At 39.9% G+C, this 26,588-nt stretch overlaps 1 protein-coding gene across 4 annotated transcripts in view; it reads left to right on the top strand.

Annotated features, from left to right (window-relative positions):
• CATSPERE (catsper channel auxiliary subunit epsilon) overlaps positions 1–26,588 on the top strand; it is a 162,151-nt gene that overhangs the window by 58,029 nt on the left and 77,534 nt on the right. For all 4 annotated transcript variants that reach the window (XM_010353277.2, XM_010353278.2, XM_010353279.2 and 1 more), the window contains 2 exons: positions 14,817–15,309; positions 20,656–21,133. In XM_010353277.2, coding sequence (XP_010351579.1) covers positions 14,817–15,309; positions 20,656–21,133 — 971 coding nt within the window. The remainder of the gene's footprint in view (positions 1–14,816; positions 15,310–20,655; positions 21,134–26,588) is intronic.

Consider the following 26,588-nt stretch of genomic DNA (forward strand, 5'->3'; position numbering starts at 1 on the left):
TGTTCACTTAAGGACCACAGACTTTTTAGTTAGCTTTTGGTGAATGCTGCCAGGCTTGGGACTCACCTTTCAGGGCAGTTGGTTCCCCTCTAGCCCAAGGCAAGTCTAAAAATGCTGCAAATGCTGTCCAAGAACCAATGCCTGGAAATGGGGACCCTAAGAGAACCAATACCTAGAATTGGGGGACCCTAAGAGCCCGCTTGGTACCCTACTCCACTGTGGCCAAGCTGGTACCTAAGCTGCAAGACAAAGTCCCTTTTACTCTTCCTTCTGCTTTTCTCAAGCTACCACAGCTGGGAATGTGCTGGGTCACACTTGAAGCTGGCACATCTCAGAGTCTCATCCAACACCCGTGGTGTGTACTACTTAGCTACCTCTGCTGTTTATTCAGGGCCCAAGAGCTGGTGATGAATCCTGCCAGGACTGGGTCCTTCCCTTCAAGGCAGCAGGTTCCTTTCTGGCCCAGGGTGTGTCTAGAAATGTCATCTAGGAACTAGGGCCTGGAATTGGGGCCTCAGAACTGCCCAGTGTCCTTTCTGCTGTGGCTGAGCTGATATCCAAATTGCAAGACAAAGCCCTTTGTACTCTTCCCTCTCCTCTCCTCAAGCAGAAGGAAGGAGTCTCTTTCATAGCTGTGAGCTCTGCAGCCTAGCGTTGGGGAGGGGGGCACAAGCACTCCATTAGCGACCCAGGGTGGTGTCTCACTAGGTTGCATGCCACCCCTGTCCACTGGCTCTGAGCCCAGTACAGCACTAGGTCTTGCCTAGGAGTTGCAGTCTTTGTGGCCTAGACTATCTTTCAAGTTTATTTAGGACTCCAGAGAACTTTAGCCTGTGATGGCAAGGCTTGCCAAAACTCGTGTTCCCACCATGAGAATGGGCAATTCTCTCTGGCTAGGGCTGGTCAAAATGTTCCCTCTGTGGGTATCGTCTGAGTTCTGCCTGGTGTTGCTTTCCACTGTGACAGGGCAGCCCTGAATTCCTGTATTCTGTCTCCCGAAAGCACACAGATGCGTTGTCTGCTCTATGCAGCTACTACTGAGAGATGGGGAAGGGGTGATGTTGGCAACTCAAGACTGTCTTTCCACCTTCTTCAGTGTCTGTTTCCTTGATATGATGTTAAAACCAGATAGTGTGATTACTCACTTGATTTTGGCTCTTATGAAGTTGCTTTCTTGGGTAGATAGTTGTTAAATTTCATGTTCCTATAGAGAAGATGATTGGTGAAGGCTTCTATTCACCCATCTTGTTCTGCCTCCATCCTCAAACTAGTTTTTTAAAGCATGTGAATTGACTTTTGTGTGAACTTTGTATCCTGCAGGTATAATTTTTATTAGTTCCAGGAGGTTCTTTTTTCTGTTCTTTAAGATTTTCTAAACAGTTGTTTATGTCATCTGCAAACAAAAACCAGTTTTATTTATTCCATCCCAATCTGAACACCTTTTATTTCACTTTCTCATGTTAGCTAGCATTTCCAATGCTATGTTGAATAGAAATAATGAGAGGAGACATCCTTGTCGTGTAGCCAGTCTTAGGAGGAGAGCACCTAGTTTCTCATTGTTAAGTTTTTGTATGCTTTCTTTAGACTCTTTTTAACAAGTTTAAGAAGGTCCCCTCTGTTGCTAGTTTGCTTAGAGTTTTTAGCATGAATGAGTGTTGACTTTGTCAAATGCTTTTCCTGCATCTACTGTATGATTTTTCTTCTTTAGCCTGTTAATTTGGTGGATTACATTAATTTATTTTTGAATGTGGGACCAGCCTTGCATACCTGGAGTAAATCTCATTTGGTCACGATGTGCAATTCTTTTTACACATTGTTGGATCTAAAAGGTCTGTAGCTTTCCTTTCTTGTGATGTCTTTATCTTGTTTTGGTATTAGGGCAATGCTGGCTGGCCTCGTAGAATGAGTTGGGAAAAATTCCCTCTGCTTCTATTGGAAGAGTTTCTAGAGAATTAGCATTATTTGTTCCTTCAGTGTTAGCATTCACTAGCCTAAAAAGAAAGTTATTGGGCCTGGTGCTTTGTTTTGGAAGATTATTAATTATTTTTCCAGTTTATTTAATAGATACTGCTCTTTATGTGAATTTGACTTCTAGTTTAATTACATTGTGGTTTGAGACCATACTTTGTATGATTTCTATTCTTTTAAATTTTGTTAAGGATGCATTTTATGACCTGGCATATGGTGCATCTTGGTGAATACTTGTGTGGGACTGAGAAAAATATGTATTCTCCTGTTGTTGGATGAAGTAGTCTATAAGTATCCATTGAATCCAGTTGATTGATTAGTTCAGCTATGTCCTTACTGATTTTCTGCCTGCTGGATCTGTTAATTAATGATAGAGAGTTGCTGAAGTTGCAAGAGATAATAGTGGATTTTTCTATTTCTCTTTGCACTTCTATGTTGTTAAGACATATACGTGGCAAAACTAGGTGTAAAAACGCATGGGAGGCCAGGCACAGTTGCGCAGACCAGTAATTCCAACACTTTGGGAGACCAAGGTGGGAGTATTGCTTGAGCCCAGGAGTTCAAGGCCAGCCTAGGCAACGTAAGGAGACCCTGTCTCTTTAAAAAAAAAAAAAAAAAAAAATTGTTTTAATTATCTGGGCATGGCGGTTTGCGCCTGTGGTCCTAGCTACCTGGTAGGTTGAGGTGGGAGGCCTTCTTGAGCCCAGGAGACTGAGGCTGCAGTGAGCCATGATCTTGCCACTACACTCCAGCCTGGGGAGAAGAGTGAGACCCTGTCTCCCCACCAAAAAAAAAAAAAAAAACCATGGGAATGTAAACATAAATGCAATCACTACATCAGGTCAGTGATTACCTGAGAGCAGGTGGGGGAGGTAGGGAAGGTGAGGCATACAGGAAATTTTTAAGGTATTGGTAATGTTCTGGTTCTTGATCTGGGTGATTAACAGACAGGTGTTCATCTTAGTATTCTTTAAATGGTGTATGTGCATTATATACTCTTTTGTATACATGATACAGTCATAATGAAATGAAGTTATACTTTAAAATAAATATAAGGAAAATATGCGTAGGTAGAGAATTCAGAGAACTATTTAGAATATGTAGCCTTGGATGTCATAACATTTCATTAACATGAATGACTAATATGAGCTTAGGAAATATTATTCTTATAAAAGATATATTTTGTGGTAAAACAGGAAAGAAAAATACAAGAGGTAGTAATTGTGCAGGACCTTAAAGAACACGTATAGTACAGGGAAGGAGAAGAGGGAAGTGGATACTCCAGGAGAGGCGAAGACTATAAACAGTTTTGGAAGGAGGAAAGAACACATCTGAAATATAATATGGCAAATGAAATTGATTAGCAAAGAAAAGGAAAAACATATGGAGATTCCCAGAAAATCATTTGGAAATGTTTGAGGGTTTTTTCCTGTATATAATTAAGGGCCACCAAAGCTCCTAAGCAGAACATAACAAGGCTGGGTACAGTGCTGTCACCCTCGGGAGGCTGACACAGGAGGATGTCTGGAGCCCGGGAGTTTGAGACCAGCCTGGGCAACATAGTGAGACCCCCATCTCTTCTTTTTAAAAAATCTTTTCAAAAGAACAAAAGGAACATGGCTTATGGAAACTTACTTAAATGAAGATAAATTAAAACATGGCAGATTAAGTATTTTTATTTATCTCTATTCTCTCCCAAAATCTTACCAAAATGACAGGGAGAAAAAAAATTTTTTTTTTTTTTTTTTTTTTTTTTTTTGAGACGGAGTCTCGCTCTGTCGCCCAGGCTGGAGTGCAGTGGCCGGATCTCGGCTCACTGCAAGCTCCGCCTCCCGGGTTTATGCCATTCTCCTGCCTCAGCCTCCCGAGTAGCTAGGACTACAGGCGCCCGCCACCTCGCCCGGCTAGTTTTTTGTATTTTTTAGTAGAGATGGGGTTTCACTGTGTTAGCCAAAATGGTCTCGATCTCCTGACCTCGTGATCCGCCCGTCTCGGCCTCCCAAAGTGCTGGGATTACAGGCTTGAGCCACCGCGCCCGGCCGAAAAAAAATTTTTTAAGGTTACAAACCTATGAAGTCAAAAATTGGAAGGGAGGCAAGAACAAAAAATAGAAAGCAGAGGGAGAAGTGGTAACTGAGTAGGTTTAGCAATTCTGTTAAGTAAGCACTTACAGAAGAAAATTCTAAATTGGTGGGAAGTTGCATCAGCAAGATGGTAGAATTGGAGTTCTCTGGCCCAGCTCCCCACACCCCTAGAACTCCAGCTAGCAACTTTCCACAAACAAGAATACCTTTGCCAATATCCAAGAACTCAGAAGTGAAGCTGAAACGCCCCGTTGGACTGCAGAACTAAGAAAAGCCATATTCAAAGGGTAAGAGGAATTGTTTCTCTTTGACCATGTCACGTATCTCTCAAGCTACGCAGTGCCACACACAGATTTCCCTAGGCCCACAGTTTCCCCCACGGGGAAAGAGTAGAGTTGGATATTCAACTTTTCCACCATTCTGGGACCCTTCACGGGAGGCTTAGTCCTGTCTCACCCCACAGGATACACTGGGAGTGCTGGCAGGGCTAGACCACCGGGGATCAGTTAGAAATGAAGAACGGGGCCTGGAGCACACAGCAACCAGCAACCAGCATGTGACATTAGTGATGACTCTGCATTCTGGCAAATGGGGCACCACACCAGAGGGACTAGCCAACAGCATCACTCTGCAAGAAACATGGTCCACAGGTCTGCCAGCCTCACGTCACTAGCCAGCTTCCCCATCCAGCCCCAGCATTCTCCTTAAACCTTCCCCAGGCCAGAAGGCAGGTGCGGGTCCGTGTTTTCCTCTGGAGGGAGCATCTGGCCCCACTCAACCGCAAGGTAGAGCAGTGTTCCACCCAAGCCCTGGTGCTTTCCTGAAGCCTTCCCCCTAGCAGGAGGCAAGTGTAGGTCAGCATTTACCTGCCGAGGGAGTTTCTGGCCTCACACAACACCAGCAGCTGAGTGGCGACTCTACCATACCTTGATGCTGTGCTTTTCTGTTTTTAAATTTTAGATTCAAGGTGTACGTGTGTAGGTTTGTTACATGGATATACTGAGTAATGGTGGTGTTTGGGCACCTAGTGTACCCATGACCCAAATAGTGAGCATTGTACTCAATAGGCAGTTTTTTAACCCTCACTCCCCTCCCACCCTGTCCTTTTATGGGGTCCCCGCTGTCTGTTATTTCCATCTTTATGTCAGTGTGTACTCGTTGTTTAGCTCCCACTTACTTATAAGTGAGAACAAGCAGTATTTGATTTTCTGTTTCTGAGTTATTTCACTTAAGATAATGGCCTCCAGCTTCATTTATGTTGCTGCACAGGACATATTTTATTCTTTTTTATGGCTGCATAGTATACCGTGATGTATAAGACTACCCTGAATCTAAAGATAAGCTCAGCCAATGCATGTGTGTGGAGCATAGCCTCTGGCCCTGTCCACTCTGTACACCTCACCTAGCCTTGGATCCCAGCATGGAGCCCTGCCCAACTACAGATTCCAAACAATACAACAGGTATGTGGAAAAAAGTGCAGCATCTCTCATCATTAGGGAAATGCACATTCAAAGCACAGCGAGGTATCACCTCATACCTATTAGAGTGACTTTTATCAAAACGACAAAAGATAACAAGTGTTGGTAAAGATGTGGATGAAAAGTATCCCTGGTACATTGTTGGGAATATAATTTAATATAGCCATTATGGGAAATGGTATGGAAGTTTCTCAAAAAACTCAAAATAGAATTACCAGCAATCCACTACAGCTACCAGTGGGATCCAGCAATCCCACTTCTAAGTGTATATCCAAAGGAATTGAAATCAGTATGTGGAAGGGATATCTGCATTCCCGTGTTCACTGATTCACAGTAGCTGAGATATGGAAGCAACCTATGTGTCCATCAGAAGATGCATGGATAAAGAAGATGTGGTGTATGTACACAATGGAATACTATTCAGCCTTCTAAAAAGAAGGAAATTCTGTCACTTGCAACAACGTAGGGAAACCTGGAGGACATTACACTAAGAGAAATGAGCCAGGCACAGAAGGACAAATACTATATGATCTCACTTACATGAAAACGCTAAAAACGTTGACCTCATAGAAGTAGAGAGTAGAATGATGGTTACTAGAGCCAAGATGGGGGAGGGGGGAGGGTATGAAAAGGAGGAAGTATTAATCAAAGGGTACAGAAGTTCAGATTTACAGGAGGAATATATTTTCAGATTATTGTGCATCAGGGTGACTATAGTCAATAACAGTGTGTGTGTGTATGTGTGTGTGTGTGTGTGTGTGTGTGTGTGTGTGTGTGTGCATATATATATAAAATAATATGGTAGAAACTCCCCAGTGTGCATTCAGCCCTTTTTTCCAGCCCTGCTCCCTAAATATAGAAACATAACATATATCCTCTTGACAAGATAAGAGAAGGATTCTTCTTTGGATTAACTGATCAGACCTACTTAAAAGAACTTATATTATGAGGTGTGGGGAGAAACAGTGGGTCACGATGGAAGCAACAGATATCATATGCTCAGTGATAAAGCTGACTCACACCTTGTCATGGCTCCTTTCCTAAATATTAGTGCACAGTGAAGGACCACCAGAAAATTACAGAAAGCCTGCAATATGATAGTCAGACACCTACCTCAATAACCAGAAAAATGGAAATCAGAAGAAACAGCACAAAGCAGGGAGCAAAAGAAAACTTCACAAATCATACATAGCACACTTGAGCCTGTCTATAGATCCAAAAGCCCTTAAATAAAGAGGCGGCTGCATCCCCTTCAGGAAGGACCTTTATTCACCATAAAAATGTATTATTGTGAATCTTTTCCCAGCCTACCTCAAAGGGACCTGTGGCCTCTAACCAGGGTAATTGCATACTGGGGAAAAGGAAATATCAGACATTTCACAGCTTACTGGCCACTGGCTCTGAACTGACACTGATTCCAGGAGATCCAAAATGTCACCCTGGGCCTCCATCAGAACATGGGCTGATGGAGGTTAGATGATCAATGGAGTTTTAACTCAGGCCTGTCTCACAGTGAATCCAGTAGTCTCCAAACCCATGCTGTGATTCTTCTTTCAGTTCTAGGATGCATACTTGGGATAATACTTAGCAGCTGACAGAATCTCCATATTAGTTCCTGTCCTGTGTAGTGAGGATAATTATAGTGAGTAAGGCCATGTGGAAGGCACTAGCACTGCCTCTACCTTGGAAAATAGTGAATCAAAAGCAATGCTGAATTCCTGAAGAGATTGCAAAGACTAGTGCCACCATCAAGAAACTGGAAGATGCAGGGATGATATGATTTCCACGTCCCCATTCAACTTATGTATCTGGCTGGTGCAGAAGACAGATGGATGTTGGAGAATGATAGTGGGTTGTCATAAGCTTAACCAGGTGGTAACTCCAATTGCAGCTGCTGTACCAGATGTGTTTCATTGCTTGAGCAAATTAACACACCCCTTGCTACATGCTATGCAGTTATGGATCTGGCAAATGCCCTTTTTTCCATCTCTGTCTATGAGGCCCAACAGAAACAGTTTACCTTCCATGGGCAAGGCCAGCAATACACCTTCAATGTTCTACCTCAAGGGTATATCAACTCTCTAGCCCTATGTCATAATTTAGTTTGCAGGCATCTTGGTCACCTTTCCCTTTCATAAGATATCACACTGGTCCATTATACTGATGACATTATGTTGATTGGACATAGTGAGCAAGAGGTGGCAATGACCCTAGATGTATTGGTAAGACATTCACAAGCTATCCAACTCAAATTTGAGGACTTCTACCTCCGTGAAATTTCTTGCATTCCAGTGGTGTGAGGCCTATCAAGATATCCCTTCGAAGGTGAAGGTTAAGTTGTTTGCATCTGTTCCCTCCTATAACCAAGAAAGAGGCACAATGCCTAATGGGCCTCTTTGGATTTTGGAGGCAACATATTCCTCATTTGGGAATGTTATGCTGGGCCATTTCCCAGATAGCCCAAAAAGCTGTGGGTTTTCAGTGGGACCCAGGATAAAAGAAGGCTCCAATAGGTCCAGGCTGCTGTGCAAACTGCTCTGCCACTTGGGCCATTTGATCTAGCAGATAGGGATGGTATAGAGCCTTTGGCAGGCCCTTACAGGTAAATTGAATCACACTCCCTTTGGATTTTGGAGAAAGGCCCCTTTCATCATCCTTGGATAACTACTCTCCTTTTAGGAGACAATTCTTGGGCTACTATTGGGCTTTAGCAGAGACCGAATGCTTGACTGTGGGCCACCAAGTTACCATGCAGCCCTAGCTGTCTATCATGAACTGGGTGTTACTTGACTCAGTGAGTCATAATGTTGGACATGCACAGCAACACAATACTCCATTATCAGATGGAAGTGGTATATACATGACTGGGCCCTAACAGGCCCTCAAGGAACAAGTAAATTTTAGGGGAAGTGACCCAAATTTGCATGGTTCCTACTGCTGCTACACTGTCTTCTCGCTCCCCATTTGCACCTATGGTCTCATGGGGCACTCCCTACAATGAGTTAACAGAGGAAAAGAAAATTTGGGCCTGGTTTACAGATGGCTTTGTATGCTATGCAGCAGCACCAAAAAGTGGACAGCTATAGGAACATAGCCCCTTTCTGGGCATCCCTGAAGGAGAATGCTAAGGGAAATTGACTCAATCTCTGGCCTGCATCACTGCCAGCTGACTACAGAGGCCTTGGGTTTTGGAGAAACCTCAGCAGCAGGCAGATCTTAGAGGCTGTGGACTTCAGATACATCCCATCACTACATCATCTTCAGTGGCCAAGGGTTTCCAGCTTGGTGCTGTACCAACTGTGATGGTCCTGGGCTTAAGGTGCCCCCCAGTGTTTCAGTGGCTACCATGATCATAGGTTTATGGGCCATACCAGCTGACCCACCTAGAATCGCTGGACAGGCTTACTGTTGAATTGTGTTCCCAGACAAAACTATACTGTGAAGATTGGAATAAATATCTACTACTTCAATGCACAGATATCAATGCATGACCAGAAAGATCAAGAAAATCAGGGAAATGTGGTGTCCCCAAATAGACAAACTAAAGTGCCAGTGACTGGCCCTAAAGAGATAGAGATGTATGAACTGTCTGACATATAATTAAAAATAACTGTTTTAAGGAAGCTTACTGCACTTCAAGAAAATACAGAGAAACAGTTTGACAAAATGAGGAAACAATAATGATCAGAATGATAAATTTAACAGAGATTGATTTTTTTAATCAAACAAAAATGCAAGTGCTGAAAAATAAGTGAGCAAAATGAAAAATGCAATAGAGAGCGTCAACAGCCAGTTGATCAAGGAGAAGAAAATATCTGTGAACCTGAAGACAGATTACTTGAAAATATACAGTTATAGTGGAAAAAAGAATCAAAAGAATGAAGAAAGCCAGTGGGATTTACGGAACAGCATCAAAATAGTAAATACTTAAGTCATTGGGGTTTAAGAGGGAGTAGAGATTTGCAGTGGGGTAGAAAGTTTACTTAAAGAAATAGGAAACTTTTGAAACCTGCAGAAAATTATAATTATCCAGGTACATAAAGATTAAAGGTCATCAGTCAGATTCAATCCAAATAAGACTACCCCAAGACTTATTGTAATCAAATTGTCAAAGATGAAAGACAAAGAGAGGATCCTGAAAGAAGCAAGAGAAAAGAAGCAAATAACATATGAGGGAGTTCCAGTACACCTAGCTTCAGACTTCTCAGCAGAAGTCTTACAGGCAAGAAGGGAATGGGATGATACATTCATATTCAAAGTGCTGAATAAAGAAAAGTCAACCAAGAATACTGTGCTTGGCAAGCCATCCTTCAAAAATGAAGATTTTCACAGACAGACAAAATCTGAGGGAGTTTATCACCACTAGACCTATCTTACAAGAAATACTAAAAGGAGTGCATCAAACTGAAAGAAAAGGATGCTAATGAGTAATATGAAAACATCTGAAATAGGCCTAAAATAAGTCAAATTTAGAATATTCTAATACTGTAATGATGGTTTGTAAATGACTTATTGTATAAAAGTTAAAAGCCAAAATTATTAAAAATAGTAACCACAATAATTGGTTAAGGTATATGCAATATAAAAAGACATAAATCATAATTGTGAGGAAGAGTAGAGTAAAATATAGAAAAATTTCAATCTAAGTTGTTATTAGCTTAAAATAACCTATTATAGCTATAAGATGTTATGTGTAAGCCTCATGGTAACCACAAAGCAAAAACCTATAATAGATTCACAAAAATAAAACGGAAGGAATGAAATCATACTACTAGAGGAAATCTCTTAGCCAAAAGAAAGATAGTAAAACAGTAAGAAAGGATCTATAAAGCAACCAAAAAACAATTTTAGAATGGAAGTAGAATTACATTGAATGTAAGTGGATTAAATTCTCAAAAGACATAGAGTAGCTGATTGAACTGAAAAATAAGACCCAATTACAAGCTGCCACTTCACCTGTGAGGACACACATAAACTGAAAGTAAAGGGATGGAAGAAGAAATGACCAGACATGCTATTATATACCAATCCATGGGCTGCAGCCAGTGGTTTGGCTGGATGATTAGGTACTTCAAAAGAATATGATTGGAAAATTGGTGACAAATAAATATGGGGAAGAGGTATGCAGATAAACCTTTCTGAATGTGCAAAAATTGTGAAGATACTTGTATCCCATGTGAATGATCACTGAAGAGTGATGTCAGCAGATGAAGATTTAACAATTAAATGTATAGGATGACCCATTCTGTGCATACCAGTTTCTCCAGTCACTGTTGTCATCACCCAATGCATTCATGAAAGAAAGTAGCCATGGTAGCAGAAATTGAGGTTATTTATGGGCTCAGCAACATGGACTTCCACTCACCAAGGCTGATCTGGCTATGGCCATCTCTGAGTACCCAATCTGCCAGCAGCAGATACGAACAGTGGACCCCCAATATGACACCATTCTGTGTGGTGATTAGCCAGCTAACTGGTGGCAGGCTGACTACACTGAACCATTTCCATCATGGAAGTGCAGTGTTTTGTTCTTACTGGAATAGACACTTACTTTGGATGTGAATTTGTCTTCCCTATGCACAATCCTTCACCATAATTATCATCCGTGGACTTACAGAGTATCTTATCCACTCTCACGGTATTTCATTTATTTTCGAAGCAAGAGAAGACAGCACTGGATCCATACTCCTGGAATTCACTGGTCTTACCATGTTCTCCAGCTGGCATGGTAGAATAGTGAAACGGTCTTTTGAAAACTCAATTACAGTGACCTCAGGTGACAATACCTTGAACGGCTGAGCAAGATTTGCCAGAAGGCTATATATGCTCTGAGTCATGCCTAATATATGGTGTTGTTTTTCCGATTGCCAACATTCTCAACTCCAGGAGTCAGGGTGGAAATGGGAGTGGCAACACTCACTGTTACCCCTAGAGACCTATTAGCAGACTTTTGCCTCCAGTTCCTAGGATTTTATGGTCTGCTGGCCTACCACTTCACCACTTTGGGCTCCTCATGGCTCTGAGTCAGCAGGCAAAGACAGGAGATACTGTGTTTGCTGGAGTGATTTATCCAGACTACCAAGGGGAAATTGGAATACTATTCCACAATGTAGATAAGGCAGACTATGTCTGAAATACAGGAGATCCCTTATGCATCTCATAGTATTACCATGCTCTGTGATTAAGGTAATGGAAAACTGTACAAACCCATTCCAGCCAAGACTACAAATGGCCCAGACACTTTAGGAATGGAGATTTGAGTTATCCGTCAGGTAAAGAACCATGACCAGCTGAGGTTCTTACAGAAGGCAGAAGTAATACAGAATGGGTAGCAGCTTATAAATACCAGCTTATAACCACATAACCAGTTATATAAATGCAGAATGTAATCATCATGAGTATTTCGTCCTTATTTTGTTAAGAATACATTTGTGTGTGTGTGTGTGTGTGTGTATATATATAGAGAGAGAGAGAGAGATAACTTTTTACCATATAATTTAAGTTACAGAATATTGGGAGAAGAGCAAACATCACTGAAGGACTTCAACCTCCTCTTCTGGAGAAGAGAGTAGTGCATTTTCAGTTGTTGTGCAGGATTGTTGTGCCATGTTAGGTAGAATTATGACCTCATTATTGTCTTTATTTAGAAATACTTTGAGATGCATATGGGTGCCAAGTTGACAATGAATGGACTTGTAATGGTTAGTTGTATGCATCAACTTTACTGGGCTAGGGGATGCCCAGATAGCTGGTAAACATAATTTCTGAGTGTGTCTGTGAAGGTATTTCTGGAAGAGATTAGCATTTGAATTGGTAGACTTGAGTAAAGAAGATAACCCTCACCAGTGTGGTTGGGCATCATGCAGTCCATTGAGGGCTTGAATAGGACAAAAGGGCAAAAGAAGAGCAAATCCACTCTGTCTTCTTGAGTTGCAACATCCATCTTTTCCTGCACTCAGACATTGGCATTCCTGCTTCTCAAGCCTTCAGACTTGGACCAGGACTCACAACATTGGCATCCCAGTTTTGAGGTCTCTGGACTGAGACTGAGACTAACTCTGTTGGTTCTCCTGGTTCTCACACCTTTGGACTTGGACTGGAACTACACCACTGGCTTTACTGGGCCTCCAATCTGGTAGACAGCAAATCATGGGACTTCTCAGCTTCTGTAATCATGTGAGAGGCAACCACTCATAATAAATCTCTGTCTGTTTCTATATATCCTATTCTATTCTCTAGAGAACTCTTACTAATATGAATAGCATCTTCACAAAAATAAGAGAATATATATATTAGGATGATGCTATACAGTGGAAAGCCAAAAAATTCTTGAAAAGTGTATAGTCACAATTTTAAAAATTAAAATTTGAAAACAAAATGATTGATACGGAAAATCGAAAAAGAGCAGTTTGCCTTGTGCAGCCCTTTTGTGCTGAGTCCTATTGATGCCTGTAGATAACCAATTGTCCATTCAAACAAAACAGTCATAAATACCTAGTTACAAGGTGACTGCATATTTGAGATTATTATATAACCAGTGGACAATGTAGCAAAATGATATTGTGATTTAAGAAATTGTAATTGGAACCAATGTTAGAGCCAGGTGATGTGGCTTGCAAAAAGTGAAAATTACACTGAGTTTCTTTTTGACATGATTTAAGACATAAGAGGTTTGGTGACAGTTCTACAACTGCCCTAACTTGAGGTCCCCTTCACCTGGGTCCTGCTGAGTGGGCACAATGTCATCATCACCAACCCAAGTATGTATTCATTAAGAAAATGAGTGACTCAAGACGTGTTTACTGAACATCTTTCAGCCTGCTGTCATTTGAATTGCCCAGCTGAGAAACTCTGCTTAGAAATGTTCAGTGCTTCTAAGATATGTCAGAGTGTTTGCTTTTATATATTACTCCATGTTCCCACGTCAAAAGATAGACTCTGCCCTGTCAGATTTTAGATTGGCGAGAAAAAGGAATGATCCCAAAAACTTATAGCAGGACAACCATTTAAATAATAAAAATCAATCTATCACCTGACTTTCTCAGTGATTCTGATTACCAAAGGACTGGAGAAAATGCCCTCTCCCTAACCTATTATTCATCAGGTGTGTAAAATAAAGATCTTTTCAGATATTCAGGGTCTCAAAAAATGTATGTTTATACATTCTTTCACAGGAAGGTGCTAAGGAATGTGCTTTAGCAAAACAGAAAAGATCAAAGCATGAGATCCTGTAAGTGGCAGCTAAGAGAGAGTAATGAAGGGAAACCCCAGGAAACAAGTACTGGATTATCTCTGCATTTATCACATGGAAAATATCATAAAATGCTATTTTAATGACCTACTGGAAAACTAACCAAAATTTTTAAACAAAACAAGTATTAACTCCAGGAAAAGTTGTGTATATGTATGCATGTAGAGAGAAGAAAACATACTCATAGAACTGGTTCAGTAGAAAGCAATATTTACACAGTAAATCTAAACAATATAAACATTCTATTCATTTAACTAAAAAGGTAATATAACTAATTTGAGAGAAGGAGAGAAGATGTATAAGTAGGCATGGTACATGAGAGATACATCTTGATCTGCCATATAAGAAGGCAATAGGGTTGGCTCTGGGTACACTGCCTAGGAGTTAGCCCTGCTCCACAAGTAGCAGTAATAAAAGAGAAAAAAGAAGGTAATAGATAATGTATAAAAATTATATATTAAGAAGAGCATATAAGAATCTTTACTTGAGGCCGGGCGCAGTGGCTCACGCCTGTAATCCCAGCACTTTGAGAGGCTGAGACGGGCGGATCACGAGGTCAAGAGATCAAGATCATCCTGGCTAACATGGTGAAACCCCATCTTTACTAAAAATACAAAAAATTAGCTGCGCATGGTGGCGGATGCCTATAATCTCAGCTACTCGGGAGGCTGAGGCAGGAGAATGGCGTGAACCCGAGAGGCGGAGCTTGCAGTGAGCTGAGATCGCACCACTGCACTCCAGCCTGGGCGACAGAGCAAGACTCTGTCTCAAAAAAAAAAAAAAAGAATATTTACTTGACAATACAGAGACATATTGCAGAAGAAACAGCTGCAAGAGTCAAGATTGTCTTCCTTTAGGACCAGAGTGAAGCATGAGAAAAACAATGTGGCAGTGGCTGCATTTTAATACTATTTGTCTTATCCAGATTTGTATTGATAAAAATTAAAAATGTTTTCAAGATGATAAATATCAACTGTACAAGATGGAGCAGACAAGGGAGAGATCATTTTACTCTCTTTTCTTTCTCTTCTTAGGACCTGGCATATTATGGTACCAATGACAAGAGATGATGCACTAAAGGAGATTAGAGGAAACCAAGTTACTTTTCAAGATTGCTTTATTGCAGATTTTCTTATTCTGTTGACTTTTCCTTTGTTGACCATACCTGAAATTCCTGGTTCTTTACCAATCTCTTCACCACGTGGTAGTCAATTAATGGTTTCCTGGGATGCTTGTGTTGTTGCATCTGTTGTTTTGGTAGCTGATATGGAGACCTTTCAAACAAATGATTCATTCCGTACGTGGACCAGAATCAGAGTGCCTCCAGGCAGTCTGAGTGATGCTGAAAGACAGAGTGTGGCTGATGTGATCGTATCGCGGGATGGAATATTTTTTCTTATAAATGGTGTTCTTTACCAAAAAAGTTTTCGTGGATTTGTAAAACTGGGAAGAATTCTAAATCTTCCTGATGGTGGAATTACTGGCATTTCATCAAGAAAATGGTGTTGGGTCAAATATTTATCCAAGGTTAGTAAGAGATATTTTAGCTTTAATAAATATATTTATATTTTACAAATGTATTTACCATACGATTTATTCAGGGATAAACAGAGACATACTATGCAGCTTTTTGCCCAGTTGTTTTATCTAAGGCTGTAAACGGCTCTAACTCAACTTCTCAGAGACCTCTTTACAGTAGAGATACACCTCCAACAACTAAAAATAAAATTAATCTTGTATGTTATTATGCAGTTCAGTCATAATATGAGAGCTTTGTTTTACCTTGATATGGGCAAAAGACCCAAAAATTATTTTCCCCAAACAAAGTGAATAATGAGTTTTTGTTATATGCGTAGAAAGTGTAATGATCAAGTCAGGGTCTTTGGGGTATCTATCTCCTTCAGTATTTATTATGTCTACTTGTTGGTATCATTTCCTCTCTCCTAGTTACTTTGAAATGTTAAAAATATTGTTGCTGGCCAGGTGCAGTGGTTCACACCTGTAATCCCAGCATTTTGGGAGGCCAAGGTGGGCGGATCACGAGATCAGGAGATCAAGACCACGGTGAAGTCCCATCTCTACTAAAAATACAAAAAATTAGCCGGTCGCAGTGGTGGGTGCCTGTAGACCCAGCTACTCAGGAGGCTGAGGCAGGAGAATGGCGTGAAGCTAGGAGGCGGAGCTTGCAGTAAGTCAAGATCGCGCCACTGCACTCCAGCCTGGGCGACAAAGCGAGACTCCATCTCGAAATAAATAAATAAATAAAAATAATTATATATATATATGTATATATATATGTATATATGTGTATATGTATATATATATGTATATATGTATATATATGTATATGTATATGTGTATATATGTATATATAGTTGCTAAGTGTAGATACCCTGGTCTGACTATAGACAGACTAGAAACACTAGAACTTATTTCTTCTATTGAACTGTCAGTTAGATATAAAACATTAGAACTTACTCTTCTATTTAACTGTATATTTGTACCCATTAATCAACCTCTCTTTATACTCCCTCCCACGCACCCCACCTTCCCAGACTCTAATATCCATCATTCCATTCTGTTTTCATGAGATCATGGTTTTTACCTTCCACATATGAGTGAGAACATGTAGTATTTGTCTTTCTGTGCCTGGCTTATTTCACTTTACAATAATGACCTCCAGTTCCATCCATATTGCTACAAACGACAGGATTTTGTTATTTTTATGGCCAAACGGTATTCCATTGGGTACATACACCCCATTTTCTTTATCCATTCATCCATTGATGTTCACTTACGTTGATTCCATGTCTTTGCTGTTGTGAATAATGTTGCAATAAACATGTAAGGACAGGTGTCCCTTTGATACACTGATTTCTTTTCCTTTTGATAAATACCCAGTAGTGGGAATGCTGGATTGTATGGTAGTTATATGTTTAGTCTTTTGCCGGGCGCGGTGGCTCAAGCCTGTAATCCCAGCACTTTGGGAGGCTGAGACGGGTGGATCACGAGGTCAGGAGATCGAGACCATCATGGCTAACACGTTGAAACCCCGTCTCTACTTAAAAAATACAAAAAACCTAGCCGGGCGAAGTGGCGGGCGCCTGTAGTCCCAGCTACTCGGGAGGCTGAGGCAGGAGAATGGAGTAAACCTGGGAGGCGGAGTTTGCAGTGAGCTGAGATCCGGCCACTGCACTCCAGCCCGGGCGACAGAGCGAGACTCCATCTCAAAAAAAAAAAAAAAGAAAGAAAGAAAGATTAGTTGGCCATATATGCATGGATTTACTTCCAGGTTCTCTATTCTGTTCTGTTGGCTTAAATGTGTCTATTTTTCAGGAAGTACTACACTGTTTTGATTGCTATAGCTTTGTAATATAGTTTGAAATTAGGAACTATGATGCTTTAAACTTTGTTCTTCTTCAAGATTGCTTTGGCTCCTCAGGGTCTTTCATGGTTCCATATGAATTTGAGGATTGTTTTTTCTATTTCTGTGAAAAATACCCTTGGAATTTTGATAGAGATTACATTGACTCTGTTAATCAGGGTCTACAGAAGGTGGTATTAGTATGGACATTTTAACAATAGTAATTATTCCAATTTAGGAATATGAGATATCTTTCCATTTATATGTATTTCTTCAGTTTCCTTTATTAATATCTTATAGTTTCCAGTGTACAGATTTTTTACCTCCTTGATCAAATGTATTCCAAAGTATTTTATTCTTTTATATATTTATATATATGTATATATAATTTTATTTGAAATATTCATATATATATATATGAAATTTCCCAGATTCTTGGAAATTTTCTTTCTGGTTTCAGCAGTTCTGCTATGTGCCTAGATGTTATTTCCTTTGTATTTATCCTACTTGAGGTTCAGTTGAGTTTCTTGGATTTCTGGGTTTATGTCTTTCATTAATCTTGGAATGTCCGTGGCTATTATCTCTTCAAATGTTTCTTCAACCTCATTTTCTTTTTCCTCTCCTACTAGGATTCCAAAAACACCTGTCTGAGACCTGTTAATATTGTCTCACAGATCTCAGATGACCTGTTCATTTTTTTTTTCACATTTTTCCTTTGTATTTCAGCTTATATACATGCTATTAACCTGTCTTCAAGTTCACTGCTTTTTTCCTCTGCTTTTTCCAGCTTCTTGGTAAGTGCATCTGAGTTTTTTTAAGACAAGGTCTCACTCTGCCACCCAGGCTGGAGTGCAATGCCACAATCAAAACTCACTGCTGCCTCAAACAGTTGGCCTCAAGCAGTCCTCCCACCTTGGCTTCCCAAAGTGCTGAGATTACAGGCATGAGCCACCATGCCTGGCCCCAATTATTTCTCTCTCTCTCTCTCTCTTTTTTTTTTTTTTTTTTTTTTGAGGTCAAGTTTTACGCTTGTTGCCCAGGCTGGAGTGCAGTGGCACGATCTCAGCTCACTGCAACCTCCACCTCCCAGATTCAAGTGATTCTCCTGCCTCAGCCTCACGAGTAGCTGGGATTACAGGCACGTGCCCCAGTGCTCGGCTAATGGCTAATTTTTGTATTTTTAGTAGAGACAGGGTTTTGCCATGTTGGCCAGGCTGGTCTCAAGCTCCTCCAATTATTTCTTTATTCTTGATTTTTATTTTATTTATAGAATTTCCATTTTGTTCCTTTTATATCATTCCTATATCTTGGCTGAAATTCCTCATCTCTTCACTATGTTGCCCATCTTTTCCACTAGAACCTTCAGCATTTTTATTATAGTTATTTTCTTTTTAGACATTCTTGGTACCTCAGCACTGACAACATTCCAGAGATCTCTTAATACTTTACAGTGGTGCCACCAACTTTCGAAATCCTTGGGAGAGCTATCTCTGCTTTACAGCCTAGCTTCTAGCTTTTTAATCATTGGGTAATTATCTTTACTTTCTCATCTGACGCTGAATTTTGGTGCATCTTCCTCTCTTCCTCCCCTTCTCCTCCTGCCCACTCCACACTCACCTCTCCTTCTCCCTCTCCCTCTCCTTCTGTCTCCTATTTCCCTGTCCCAATTCTGTCAGGGAGGCTGCTTTACACTCTGGGTAGAGGCCACGCATGGCTCAAGGAGAGTTCCTCTCCACTCCCTTACCCAACTCCTCGTCAGGGAGCTGAGAATCCAGAGTGTGGATGGGTTTCTCTCAACTTGCCCAGCTTGATGCCCCTTTCCTGCCTTCAAAGACTTACTACCTTACATTTTGAAGAGACCTTGAATACTTCAAAAGGATCTCTCACCTCACCTGCATGATTATGCCGAAGCATTAAGTGGAGTTACGTGGGAAACGGTTTGTGGGTGAGAGTGAAAACTCACTTCTTGGCTGGGAATCCTTGGAATTCTCATCTATCATGTTTATGGCGTGTCCCTCTTCCCATCTCTCTGACAAGAATGAAAATGGCTGTGGGTTTCTTCTATAGCTCATCATTTTGTTTCTACTCTATTTCTTCTTTAAGAATTGTTTCACTCGTTTCCAGCAACATAAATTCTATACTTTAAAGTGAATCCGCATTTAGCAAAATGACTTTTTATCCCAAATTGTGTCTTTCTTTGGTTACCAGTTTGATATCTGCCTACCTCCTGTTTCATACATTAAGTAAAATGAGGACAGCAAGATGTTTTCAAAAGACTCCTTTTGAATGTCATGTACATAGAAATTACATTTTAAGTAAAAATCCCGAGAAATTAGAAACAGTGTGGAGAGGAGGCAGAGGAGAAGGGAGGCCTTGGACTCCTTGATGAAATTAGGCCCACCGAGTTTCAGGCACAGCGGTTTCTGAATACCTTTCCCATCTAACAGCCTATATCCATAAAAGGGTAGAATTCATTTGTCTAAGGTTTTAAGTTTTCTCTTCTCTTTATCTGGTAATCAAAGAATCTAGAATTCCAAAAATGAGTTAATATTTGAAGAGACCTTATATATTGACCTTAGTAAACATCAAGGTCAAAGGGGCACTCCAGGCCAGAGTGATAAATACATAAAGAGAAGGCTGATGTGCTTAAAAGATTTAAAAGGAATTAAAATTTATTGTTCCTATTGATAGAAACAATTTATAAACAAGTAATTGGGATAATTTATCTTTATGGTTATATGTAATATGATCAATTTCTATTTAATATATTTCTATGCCTGAAGTATTATTCAAAAATATATTGAAACGAATCAAACTGTAGTATTTACTACCTTTTATTTTTATGTATTTATTTTTTTTAGAGACAGGGTCTCACTCTATCACCCAGATTGGAGTACAGTGGCATAATCATGGCTCACTGCATCCTTGAACTCCTGGGCTCAAGTGATCCTTCCACCTCAGCCTCCCAAATAGCTGAGACTACAGACACATACTACCACCCCCAGCTAGTTTTTAACTTTTGTAGAAATGGGGTCTCATTGTGTTACCCAGGCTGGTTTCAAACCACTGACTTCAAGTGATTCTCCTGCCTCAGCCTCCCCAAAGTGCAGGGATTATAGGCATGAAAGCACCACACCTGGTCTCTATTTTTTGAATGTAGCAAACTAGAAGATGGCAGTTGTTAGACCTTGGGAGCTAAGCTATGAGGACACAAAGGTGTAAGAATGATACAATGGACTTCGGAGACTCGGGCGGGAGTGGGGGGGCAGGATGGGAGAGGATGAGGGATAAAAGACCACACATTGGGTAGAGTGTACACTGCTCAGGTGATGGGTGCACCAAAATCTCAGAAATCACCACTAAAGAACTTACTCATGTAACACCACCTGTTCCCCAAAAACCTATTGAAATAAAATTTTAAAAAATAAAATTTAAATTTAAAAAAGAGGAATTGTTAGACCCATCTCTAAAATCGAAGATTTTTCTCATCATTTTTCATTTTGTCATAGGCTAAAGAAAGAAGAAGCAACTTTGCAGTCTGGACAGAAAATGAAATTTACCTTGAATATATTCTTCTTAAATTTGCCAGATTAGTAACTACCACAGAACTGAAAAACATCCTAAATCTATCAGTAACTGCTACTCTGACTATACACAGTGTTGAGTATACAGGACACCCTCTGGAGATTGCTGTGTTTTTAAGTTATTGCACTATATGTACCGTCACCAAAAAGATTTTCTTAGTGATATATAATGAAGATACAAAACAGTGGGTTTCCCAAGACCTTACATTAGATGCCCCTATTGACAGTGTTTTCATTCCACATTTTATATTTTCAGCACTGCCAGGATTAATACTATGGAACAAGCATAGTATCTACTATTGTTACCATAATTTCACCTTTACTGGGATTTTACAGACACCTGCAGGACATGGAAATCTATCAATGCTATCAAATGGCAGCATTATTCATGAAGTTTTCGTAGGTAAGGCATTCTCAGTCTACTAACATTAGTCTATATTTTACTATAGACACCTTCCTTATAATGATGTAACACTTTTTAATGTACCAACATGTGGTGTTTTTGACAGCCAAAGGTGCGCTTCTTATCACCTACAAATGAATCGACTTTAAATTCAAGCAACGTTAACTATGATCTCACATAGCAAAAGGGCAAACTCAGTTTCTTTTTGCGGAGGAGAGGGGAGTTTCATTTTAGTCAATCAGTAGATTCTAACTAAGCAATTTATGTACACATCGTATGTGTAGGAGGTGCTGTGGTATTGTGTTACGTTTCCTGGGGCTCCCATAACAAACTACCACAAACTGGATGACTTAAAACAACATAAATGTATTACTTCACAGTTCTGGAGGCTAGAAGTGGAAAATCAAGGTGTTGATAGGGCCATGTTCCCTCTGAAACCTGCAGAGGGAGGTTTTGTGTTGTAAAGCACATATGAAACAGGATTAAATGCGTTTTTTAAACAACCATGAGCCATAGTGATAAGAAGACAAGGTTAGAATGATACATTGGGGATAGATTTTAGAGGATGACAGATATCCAGTTTGAATGTTGTACTGAAGGTCATTCAGAAACAATGAAATATAACACGCTCAAACAATTCGTAAGTTTATGAAGTATGAAGTTAAAGTCCTTCAACTCTCACCATTCTCATTTCCCAAATAACCAACTATTAAGAAACTCCTGTGAGGCCGGGCGTGGTGGCTCATGCTTCTAATGCCAGCACTTTGGAAGGCCAAGGTGGGAGGATCACTTGACCCCAGGAGTTCGAGTCCATCCTGTGCAACATGGTGAGACCTCATCCCTACTAAAAACTTAAAACTGGGCATGGTGGTACACGCCTGTGGCCCCAGCTACTCAGGAGACTGAGACAGGAGGATCACTTGAGCCCAGGAGGTCAAGGCTGCAGTGAGCCATGTTCACATCACTGAACTCCCCAGCCTGGACAACAGAGCAAGATCCTGTCTCAAAAAAAAAAAAAAAAAAAAAAAACTCCTGTGAGTTTGTCCAGACTTTCAAATAAGCAAATACTAAATATAATGGGCATGTTTTCAAAACAACACATATAATAGATATAAAATTAATGCCATTTTAACTGCTGTGTAATGTTCCACTGTCTATGTACACTACTGTCTAATTAACAGGGGTGCAGATAGATATTTGGATAGATATTAGGCTTCAGTTCTTTTTCTGTTACAAATAATGCATATGTACACACACTGATACGAGTGTTTCTGTAATATAAATTACTGGATATAGAATTCCTGAATCAGAAATTACAAATATTTTAAAAGTTGATAAATCCTTCTCACTTACCCACCAGCAAAGTTTGTCACAGTCTAAACTCCCCCAAAAGTATTGAAAATGTATCATTTTCATATAATCTGTTTTAACAGTTACTGGTTATATAGAAGAAAAATGTTAGTCTCATTTTATTGCACATATCTTTTATAATTAGATGTTTTATCTAGTTTCATAAATGTATTGGCCATATTCTGTGAATTTCTATTTTTCTTGTCATTTCGTTGTTTTATTTTTCATTTATTATACTTTAAGTTCTGGGATACATGTGCAGAATGTGCAGGTTTGTTACATAAGTATACACATGCCATGGTGGTTTACTGCACCCATCAACCCATCATCTACATTAGGTATTTCTCCTAATGTTATCCCTCCACTACCCTCCCAACCCCTGACAGGCCTCGGTGTGTGATGTTCCCCTCCCTGTGTCCATGTGTTTTCATTGTTCACCTCCCACTTATGAGTGAGAACGTGTGGTGTTTGGTTTTCTGTTCCTGTGTTAGTTTGCTGAGAACGATGGTTTCCAGCTTCGTCCATGTCCCAGCAAACAACATGAACTCATCCTTTTTTATGGCTGCATAGTATTCCATGGTGTATATGTGCCACATTTTCTTTATCCAGTCTATCATTGATGGGCATGTGGGTTGGTTCCAAGTCTTTGCTATTGTGAACAGTGCTGCAATAAACATAGGTGTGCATGTGTCTTTATAGTAGAATGATTTATCATCCTTTGGGTATATACCCAGTAATGGGATTGCTGGGTCAAATGGTATTTCTAGTTCTAGATCCTTGAGGAATCGCCACATTTTAAAGATCGCCATTCTAACTGGCATAAGACGGTATGTCATTGTGGTTTTGATTTGCATTTCTCTAATGACCAGTGATGATGAGCTTTTTTCCATATGTTTTTTGGCTGCATAAATGTCTTCTTTTGAGAAGTATCTGTTCATATCCTTTGCCCACTTTTTGATGAAGTTATTTTTTCTTGTAAATTTGTTTAAGTTTTTGTAGATTCTGGATATTAGCCCTTTGTCAGATGGATAGATTGCAAAAATTTTCTCCCATTCTGTAGGTTTCCTTTTCACTCTGATGATAGTTTCCTTTTGCTGTGCAAAATCTCTTTAGCTTAATTAGATCCCATTTGTCAATGCTAACTATTGTTGCCATTGTTTTGGTGTTTTAGTCTTGAAGTCTTTGCCCATGCCTATGTCCTGAATGGTATTGCCTAGGTTTTCTTCTAGGGTTTTTGTGGTGTTAGGTCTTAAGTTTAAGTCTCTAATCCATCTTAATTCTTGTATAAGGTGTAAGGAAAGGATCCAGTTTCAGCTTTCTGCATATGACTAGCCAGTTTTCCCAACACCATTTATTAAATAGGGAATCCTTTCCCCCTTGCTTGTTTTTGTCAGATTTGTCAAGGATCAGATGGTTGTAGATGTGTGGTGTTATTTCTGAGGCCTCTGTTCTGTTCCATTGCTCTATATTATCTGTTTTGGTACCAGTACCGTGCTGTTTTGCTTACTGTAACCTTGTAGTATAGTTTGAAGTCAGGTAGCGTGATGCCTCCAGCTTTGTTCTTTTTGTTTAGGATTGTCTTGGCTATACGGACTCTTTTTTGGTTCCATATGAAATTTAAAGTAGTTTTTTCTAATTCTGTGAAGAAAGTTAATGGTATTTTGATGGGGATAGCATTGAATCTATAAATTACTTTGGGCAGTATGGCCGTTTTCACGATATTGATTCTTCCTATCCATGAGCATGGAATGTTTTTCCTTTTGTTTGTGTCCTCTTTGATTTCACTGAGCAGTGGTTTGTAGTTCTCCTTGAAGAGGTCCTTCACATCCCTTGTAAGTTGTATTCCTAGGTATTTTATTCTCTTTGTAGCAATTGTGAATGGGAGTTCACTCATGATTTGGCTGTTTGTCTGTTGTTGGTGTATAGGAATGCTTGTGATTTTTGTACTTGATTTTGTATCCTGAGACTTTGCTGAAGTTGCTTATCAGCTTAAGGAGATTTTGGGTTCAGACAATGGGGTTTTCTAAATATACAATCATGTCATCTGCAAACAGAGGCAATTTGACTTCCTCTCTTCCTATTTGAATACCCATTCTGTCTTTCTCTTGCCTGATTGCCCTGGCCAGAACTTCCAATACTACGTTGAATAGGAGTGGTGAGAGAAGGCATCCTTTTCTTGTGCTGGTTTTCAGAGGGAATGCTTGCAGCTTTTGCCTATTCAGTATGATACTGGCTGTGGGTTTGTCATAAGTAGCTCTTATTATTTTGACACACATTCCATCAATACGTAGTTTATTGAGAGTTTTTTAGCATGAAGGGGTGTTGAATTTTATTGAAGGCTTTTTCTGCATCTATTGAGATAAACATGTGGTTTTTGTCATTGGTTCTGTTTATGAAATGGATTATGTTTATTGATTAGCATATATTGAACCAGCCTTGCATCCCAGAGATGAAGCCAACTTGATCATAGTGGATAAGCTTTTCGATGTGCTGCTGGATTTTGTTTGCCAGTATTTTATTGAGGATTTTTGCATCGATGTTCATCAGGGGTATTGGCCTGAAATTTTTTTTGTTGTGTCTCTGCCAGGTTTTGGTGTCAGGATGATGCTGGCCTCATAAAATGAATTAGTGAGGAGTCCCTCTTTTTCTGTTGTTTGAAATAGTTTCAGAAGGAATGGTACCAGCTCCTCTTTGTACCTCTGATAGAATTCGGCTCTGAATCTGTCTGGTCCTTGGCTTTTCTTGGTTAGTAGGCTATTAATTACTGCCTCAGTTTCAGAACTTGTTATTGGTCTATTCAAGGACTCGACTTCTTCCTGGTTTCATCTTGGGAGGGTGTATGTGTCCAGGAATTTATCCATTTCTTCTATATTTTCTAGTTTATTTGCGTAGAGGTTTTTATAGTATTCTCTGATGGTAGTTTGTATTTCTTTGGGATCAGTGGTGACATCCCCTTTATCGTTTTTTATTGTGTCCATTTGATTCTTCTCTCCTTTCTTCTTTATTAGGCTGGCTAGTGGTCTATTTTGTCGATCTTTTCAAAAAAAACCAGCTCCTGGATTCATTGATTTTTTTGAAGGGTTTTTTGTGTCTCTGTCTCCTTCAGTTCTGCTCCAATTTTAGTTATTTCTTGTCTTCTGCTAGCTTTTGAATTTGTTCGCTCTTGCTTCTCTAGTTCTTTTAATTGTTATGTTAGGGGGTCAATTTTAGACCTTTCCTGCTTTCTCCTGTGGGAATTTAGTGCTATAAATTTCCCTCTAAACACTGCTTTAGCTGTGTCCCAGATATTCCAGTACATTCTGTCTTTGTTCTCATTGGTGTCAAAGAACTTATCTATTTCTGCCTTAATTTATTTACCCAGCAGTCATTCAGGAACAGGTTGTTCAGCTTCCATGTAGTTGTGTAGTTTTGAGTGAGTTTCTTAATCCTGAGTTCTAGTTTGATTGCACTGTGGTCTGAGAGACTGTTACAATTTCCATTCTTTTGCATTTGCTGAGGAGTGTTTTACTTCTAATTATGTGGTCGATTTTAAAATAAGTGCAATGTTGTGCTGAGAAGAATGTATATTCTGTCAATTTGGGGTGGAGAGTTCTGTAGATGTCTATTAGGTCCGCTTGGTCCAGAGGTGAGTTCAAGTCCTGGATATCCTTGTTAATTTTCTCTCTCATTGATCTGTCTGGTATTGACAGTGGGGTGTTCAAGTCTCCCACTATTATTGTGTGGGAGTCTAAGTCTTTTTGTAGGTCTCTAAGAACTTGCTTTATTAAATCTGGGTGATCCTGTATTGGGTGCATATATATTTAGGATAGTTAGCTGTTCTTGTTGCATTAATCCCTTTACCATTATGTAATGCCCTCCTTTGTCTTTTTTGATCTTTGCTGGTTTAAAGTCTGTTTTATCAGAGACTAGGATTAGATTGCAACTCCCTTTTTTTTTTTTTTTTTTGCTTTCCATTTGCTTGGTAAGTATTCCTTCATCCCTTTATTTCGAGCCTATGTGTGCCTTTGCACATGAAATGGGTCTCCTGCATACAGCACATCAATGGGTCTTGACTCTTGATCCAATTTGCCAGTCTGTGTCTTTTAGTTGGGGCATTTAGCCTATT

The sequence above is a fragment of the Rhinopithecus roxellana genome, chromosome 8, assembly GCF_007565055.1.
Source record: "Rhinopithecus roxellana isolate Shanxi Qingling chromosome 8, ASM756505v1, whole genome shotgun sequence".
NCBI lineage: Eukaryota > Metazoa > Chordata > Mammalia > Primates > Cercopithecidae > Rhinopithecus > Rhinopithecus roxellana.